General features: G+C 45.8%; 1 protein-coding gene across 1 annotated transcript; it reads left to right on the top strand.

The window, feature by feature from the left end:
• Positions 1 to 6234: 6234 nt before the first annotated feature.
• On the top strand, positions 6235 to 7193 carry LOC125341946 (olfactory receptor 10-like). The gene has a single exon (XM_048334074.1). The coding sequence runs from the start codon at positions 6240 to 6242 to the stop codon at positions 7185 to 7187; it is 948 nt and encodes a 315-aa protein (XP_048190031.1). The 5' UTR covers positions 6235 to 6239; the 3' UTR covers positions 7188 to 7193.
• The last annotated feature ends 409 nt before the right edge of the window (positions 7194 to 7602 follow it).

Here is a 7602-nt window from a genome sequence, read left to right as displayed (position 1 = left end):
TGCCATATGACACATAATCACTGGCAATTTTTTTTTTCTGTACCATCTGGTACAGAAGATTGCCGGGGGGAAAAAACATTTTCAAGAACCATATAAATGATACATTTATGGTGTAACTATTACAAAGTATAAACAAATAAAAAGGAAATGAAATTCATCTGTAACCAACCTAGTTGCCCAGATTAACGATCTTGGTTCAAATTTCTGATTGGAATTTGGTCTTTATTAGGCAGGAGTGCCCTCTACTGATGGCTGGGCAAACTGTTCTGTACGGGGATTTCATTCACAGTTTCTGGTGGTTTTGTTGAATTGATTTCCTGGGCTCCTTACTTATGAATGAATCAAGCAAGCTGGGTTTCTGAAGCTGTACAAGAGAACCTGAGGAGCTTTTCCCAAGGGTTTGACTGCCATATTTGTTCCCTTGAGTTGGAGCCTGGAGTGATGGATGCCTATCTCTTGCAAACTCCAACCCCTAGCCTGCAGTTTACTAGCCTCCAGTTAGACAGAAGACACGTGATTTCAATATAGCCTCCTTCCACAACTTGGTATGCCCAAGATTCTTTTCCTTCCGTTTGTCCCTCTTGTTCCTTTCTCCAATGACAACTTGTCTCATTTATGCTTCATACCTGCTAGGGACCCTGGTGTAATGTACTTTTGATTTCTCATTCTATCAACGTAGATTTCATTGCACATTAGCGCATTCAGATCTTTACATTTATATAGTAAATACCTCTATAATATTTATAAACAATATTTCTTTTCTGCCTCTTACAAAATCAAGGATAAACAAAAAGAGACCCTGATCATATCTCACAGAAGCTATGGTTTGGGAGGATTTGGGGCAGGAAGTCACATTTTTCCTGCAACAAGTACTTCCACGACACCAGGAAATCTAACTGGAATTGTAATGAGCTCATGTTGGCGCCCGTCTCCACTCAATGGTATGCACCTGATGTTTGGCCCCAGTGGAATGTACAGGTAAGGAGCGTTTGCGGAAGGACCAATCTGCCCGTCAGCAGGGTGGTGCCGGTCATCTCCTTACTTCCAGATCTCCCTCTCTCCCTGTGGCCTGACGGGGTAGAATTCCCGGGAGGTGTGGGGAGGGTGGGCAAGATGGTGGTGGCCTGAGAAATGGAGGGAACAAGTCCAGTCAGTGGCTTTCCCCTCCGTGTCCCTGGGGCCTAGCTGGGATGTTGCTTCTCCCTGGAAACAAATCGAATGGGAAGAATACCTAAGTAAGGATAAGGAGTTTTGGGTTCTGAAAGCACTGGCTCAACTCTGGTCACGGGCCTCTGGCTGGGCGACCTGCTGCCACCTGGTGGCAGTTGTGCGCATGACAATACTAGCTTGGCTCCCTTGGGCTAAGCCAGCAGTAGCAAGCCCTGACCAACTACTGGAGTCCTTGTGGTGACGCTTGTAGGCCAGGAATGATGACGGTGACTCCCCAGCCCAGGTTAATCTGAGGATGGATTGGATCAGTATGGCAGTCGTGAGAGTGTCTGACACATGGCAAGCACTGTATAACTATGGCTCAGTTGCTATTTTTCCGTCAGAGATCCATTAATCTAAGAAGGCACTCCCCATTCTCTTGGAAAGTAAGTGTACATAATATTTTTGTGGCCTTTTCTCACAATTGCATACAGTGGGAGACACACTAAGGAAGAGACTGTTTTAGATATTTAAGTTTTAGATATTTCTCTACATAGTGTTGCATTTTTTGTAGGTTCTCTTTGAACCTACCATTTTTTTATTACAATTATTTCAGGTGATGTCTGTCTCTCTTTAGATTGTGGACTTCCTTAGAATCTGAAGCCCTAGTTTCTGCATTTCACCCAGGCAAAGTAAAGGCAGTGAAAAAAATATTGTGTTACAGCTGGGCACCAGTGGCTCACGCCTGTAATCCTAGCTACTCAGGAGGCTGAGATCTGAGGATCACAGTTCAAAGCCAGCCAGGGTAGGAAAGTCTGTGAGACTCGTCTCTCCAAAAAGACTACTCAGAAAAAGCTGGGAATGGTGCTGTGGCTCAAGTGGTAGAGCACCAGTCGAGTGCAGAGAGTCTCAGGGACAGCACCCAGGTCCTAAGTTGAAGCCTCAGGAACAGTGGGGTGTGTGTGTGTGTGTGTGTGTGTGTGTGTGTGTGTGTGTGTACATACATATATATATGTCATAGAAATGGTAACCCCAGTGAATGGCCAGACACCATGCACCACACATTCAGTGTCATTGATCCACACAGTGATACACAATAACCACTTTGGCATCCTCTTACTGACGGGGAAACAGCAGCTCAAGCATGCCAAGAAGGTTTTTCAAGGTCACAAAGCTACTAATGACAGAGTCATTTCCTCCATACTATCTTTGCCTTTATGGGTACAGATCATTTTGGACCTTGATTTTTTTTTCACAAACTAAAGTGTCCAGTGCTTGATAAATACCTGCGAGACAAACTGATTACATAAAGTCACACAGTTATTGTAGACAAATATTAGGGTATAGAAATAAGAAACACTGGCACATTGAGCATAAAGTGTGACAGAGATAGCCAGTCACCTTTTCATAAATAATAATTAATAATAAATTGGATTGATGGTACACAGAACTGGGTATATGAGCATCAGAGGAAGAGCCCAGAGGAGGACATTTGGGTTTGGGTCCAAGTGAAGCGCTGGTAGGATGGGAATTTGATGCTCATTGGGAAATATGAGGAATCTGTCCTCGCAGAGTTGCATGAGCTGGATGAGAAGCTGTGTACTAAATGCTCAAAGAGATCACCCTGGCTTGGGCAGAGCTTGGGGAATGGAGAACTGTGGACATGGAAAGCCAGTCAGTTGATGCTAATTGCCACACTGGGGCCCTCGGGTCTCCAAGGTCACACCTGGGTAATAACTCTTCCTTTCCTCTTATTAAAGAGGCCTTGGTGCTGTCCCAAGGGCAGAGCTGGTGTGCTGAGCCTTAGGGTCAGGGGGTGGCTTGATGACACACAACGGATTCCTGGTCAGAGTTGGTTAGGTGAGTGAATGGGGATGAGAAGAGGAAACTCCGTCCTCCTCCATCAAGGGCCTCCAAAGCCTGCCCTTCGGAGAGGAAGCCATAACTTCTCTGAACCACGGGCCTGACCCAAGCCCTTCACTGCATAGATGGTCAGGACCACAGAGGAACAGGTCTGTTACAGACAGCTCTAGACAACTAGTGTCCAGTGGGTCTCATACTGCCTTGAAGTCGGTAGAACTGAGGGAGGGAAAGGCGGTCAGGTTGTTTCCTAGAATTCTGGGTAGGTGCCCACTGGTGGGGCCTCATCTGGCTTCAAAGTCCCTTTCAAAACTCAATTCCTGTCATACCATGACTCTAATACAGGAAGTGAGGCATGGAGGCACAGAATACAGGGAGGGCTAGAGTTGTTGAAAATAATATCAAAAAGGATTTTTCTTGGGGGAATACAATGAGACAGAATCCTTTCTACTGGGAGACGCTGTTCCATTTTAATGTGTTAGTGTAGGTTTGAATGTCAGTTAAGCTGACTGGACCCCTGGCTGTCCTTTTCTGTTTTTATACTCAAAACTGTTGATGCATAATTGCAGAAGCCCTTCGATGCTTGCGGGCTGGAGTGGATGTTGTGCGGTGGCTGGTGTGCGGGTGGTGAGTGAGGGGAGAGAATGAGTGTGGAAAAGGGCATGCTGTGATGGAGCATGTGTGGAAGATGTCAGGTTTGCGAGGGAGTTACACACACACACTCACGCACGCACACACCAGGAGAAAGGGAAATCTGCTTACAGCTAAAGGATGGAGGAAAGTAATTTATAAGAAATCTATACGGTCTCTTCCTTCATTCAGACAGAAAATTAAATTTTCTGGCTCTAATGAGACTCTATTATCCTCAGACAATATTATCAAATTACTAGACTGGTATGAAGGATGTAGTACATGATCTGATTTAAAAAAAAAATGTGATTAGCTGGGAGTATAGTTCCGTGGTAGAATGCTTACTTGGCATGCTGGAAACCTTGGGCTGATTCAGAGCCCTGCAGCAAATTCGATTATTTATGGGGGCCACCGGCCAACATGGAGTCCCACACGCAGACTGGGATACCAAGACATGAACACAGACACCGACGGTTTTGATGTGAACGATCAAGGATACCAAACACGCAGATGTCAAAATGCTTGGTGTTTTTAGTGGGATTAGCAGCAAGGATGACCTTGTAAAAAAGAGAATTTAAGAGAAGAAAATGATCTAAGCCGGTCTTCTAGTGAATGTTTTTAAACAATGCTCTGGAAGTGGATCTGTAGCCTCTGCATGAGCAGGAAGGTTTCAAGTCTAAGTTCCCAGGCAGTCTGGTTTCAGACGGCTTCATGTAGTTTTCAACCTCTCTTTGCAGTTAGCCACAAGTTACCCTCTTGGAAGTTTTGCCAGTTGCTTCTAGTTTGGGCCTTTGGAGAAGAATCATGCAAGTTCACTACCTTTTCCTCATGAAAGGTACTGAATCATAAATATAAAACCATCTCATCTGTTTTTAACATCTTATTTTCTAACCTACTCAGAGAAAAACACCTGCTTCTCATGCAGACCGGTTTTCAATGACTTATAGTCTAATTCTCTGTTGATTCTTTGTAGCTTGCCAAGGTTTGGATTCAAGCCTATGGCCAACAACTTGAAAAATACTCCAAACTATTTAACAAGTAGGAGATGGAAAATACACTTCCATTTCAACGTGAGGACACAGAGCATTTGGGGGAAGTTCCTATAAAACGAGGTATCACTAGTAACCAGTTATATATATCAGCCTAATATCGTTTTATGCTTTTCCTGGAATTGATAGGTTTGGGGACTCTTTAAGAACGGGTCATTTTGAAGCCTCTTCTTCACTTGAGAAAAATGGCACTTGGTAAAGGATGACCAGCCTGACATATTCTTTTTGCACGGTGCGGTAAGGTTTGAAGGACCTGGCAGAGCTGGGGCAGGTGAGGGTCCAGGTCTCCCTCTCCTTGGCAATGTCTGCAGACACTGCCAGATGTCCCCTGATGGCGGAAATCACTGCTGGCTGGGGAGCGCTGAGGTGGAGGGACGTGTAAGGCGCGGGGACACAGTGGGGTGTGGGGGTGATAAGCAGGTTTCTGGTGAGGGACTCTGTATAGCTATGGCTCATGGTTCTTGTTAATGATAGGCTTATATGGTAAGCACTGCTTTTACTTAGAAGAAACACATTTTCATGACATTTGAACGAAGAGCCAGTCTTTCATAGAATGGCATTTATTTAATGGTTATGATGTGCCAATAATGAAAGTATAATTAATTTAGCATCTCCTAAGTATCATAGAGGAAGCTATCTATCCATCCATCCATCCATCCATCCACCCACCTACCTAGCTACCTATTCAATCTGTTCTCTACAGCTAAGGAGCTCATAGCTCAGAGAGAGAAAGTCATGTAAGAATTTCAGTGACTGAATAAGAGCTAGAGAGAATCAGTGCAAAGAAGGCTCAGCTAGAGAGGAGAGAACAGTTTGTATGTGGACCAAGGTTTTATGAGTGAAGGAACGGAGGGTGGGAATTTCTTTTGGTCATCTTCAGGTTCATATTTGTCACTGATTTTCTCCCCAAGGTAACAGATCAACAATTTTCTTGGTCCTTTGTGACAAATGGCTGCTGATGCAAACTGGCTTCTAGAATTGGTGCACTGACCATATGAACAGAGAAGAAGGAGGCAGATGCACTCAGATGCTTAGGTTTGTGATCTTTAGTGTAGGAGAAGTCTGGAATTAACTGCTTGAAACTACGCTGTAGGATAAAGAAGAGCAAAAGGGAGCAGCTTGCAGTACAAACGCTACTTTTTGCATCTCAGACTTTCAAAAGCGGTTCAGGTTGTAACCTCGGTGCAGGGGGGTAGGAAATGCATTACTTCTATCTTCAGTCACAGAAATATCAGATCTACAGGATGGAGAGGTCTGGCTAACGAATGTCCTGGGCACACAGGCAGCAGAGCTACCTGGTTTAAACAAAGGGGACCTCGCTCTGCACCCAGAGATTTGCAGTCTAAAGAAGAAAAGATTAAAAACAGAGGACTGAATGAACCACGACGTGCTCAAATATACAAGACATTGCATGCACATGCATATACATAACACACATATTCAACCTGTACTTAAGAAACATTGGATCTATGTTTTAGGAGTACTTAACTTTAGGAGTACTTAAGGAACATTGGGACAATGTTTTAATCTTAGGAGGCATTTCTGCTGTGTATGCTGAAGGTTATGGGAATTTTTAACATCAGTTTTACGGAGGGCTTTATTCTGGTGGGCTTCTCAGACTGGCCTCAATTGGAATTCATTCTTTTTATCTACATCTTGATTTTCTACTCCCTGACGCTCTTTGGCAACACCACCATCATCATCCTCTCCCGACTGGACCTTCGACTGCGCACGCCCATGTACTTCTTCCTGTGCCACCTCTCCTTCCTGGACCTCTGCTACACCACCAGCACTGTGCCCCAGCTCCTCATCAACCTGCAAGGACATGACCAGACCATCAGCTACGCCGGCTGCGTGGCCCAGCTCTTCATCGTCCTTGCTCTTGGCTCCATTGAGAGCATGCTCCTGGTGGTGATGGCCTTCGACCGCTATGCTGCCGTGTGCCGTCCCCTCCACTACACCACCATCATGCACCCCCGTCTCTGCTTGTCACTGGCTATTGCTTCCTGGTTGGGGGGCTTGGTGAACTCTCTGATTCAGACCGGCCTCATGATGGCTAAGCCTCTCTGTGGCCATCACCTGAACCACTTCTTCTGTGAGATGCCTGTCTTCCTGAAGCTGGCTTGTGAGGACACAGGAGGAACAGAGGCCAAGATGTTTGTGGCCCGGGCTGTGATCTTGGTCTTTCCCGCAGCTCTAATTCTAGGCTCCTATGCACGCATTGGCAGGGCCGTGCTGAGGATCAAGTCAACGGCTGGGCGCAGAAAGGCTTTTGGAACTTGTGGGTCTCACCTTGTGGTTGTGTCTCTGTTTTATGGCTCAGCCATCTACACCTACCTCCAACCCAAGGGCAGTTACTCTGAGAATGAGGGGAAGTTTGTTGCCCTTTTCTATACCATAATCACCCCCATGCTCAACCCTCTGATCTATACGCTGAGGAACAAGGATGTGAAGGGGGCTCTGTGGAAGGTATTAGGGAGAGGCAGGGACTCAGGATAGGAGGCAAAATATTGGTAAAGTACTCTTTTCTGTGCTCTCAGGTTATAAAGCCCATTATTGTTCCGCGTAGAGCATCTGGTCTCTAGGAAGCAGCTCTCAGAGGGCCTCAAGGTTTTAGTGTCTGCGTCGTTTTGTGTTTGGGGCATGGGGAGGTCTCGAGATGCTCACTTTCTAGTACCGTTGTGCAGGAGGGAAGGCGTAAGGGCTGCTTTGTCTCACAACTTTCCCAGGGAACGAGGCTGGGGAGAGCGTGTTCTGCGCTCTTGTGGGGAGGGTGGCTGGGTTCTTGGCAAGTCTGAGAGTGAGAGAATAAATTCTGCATGACGGCACATTTTCCAAATCAGACCCCAGTGAGGCGCCACAGAGTTGGCATTGTGACCTAAGGGGAGGGCATGACTTCATTGTGCTTTTCTAA

The sequence above is a fragment of the Perognathus longimembris genome, chromosome 25 (assembly GCF_023159225.1).
Source record: "Perognathus longimembris pacificus isolate PPM17 chromosome 25, ASM2315922v1, whole genome shotgun sequence".
In the NCBI taxonomy this organism is placed as follows: Eukaryota; Metazoa; Chordata; class Mammalia; order Rodentia; family Heteromyidae; genus Perognathus; species Perognathus longimembris.
Note: the sequence above shows the minus strand (reverse complement) of the source record. Positions and strands in the feature narration are given on the sequence as shown.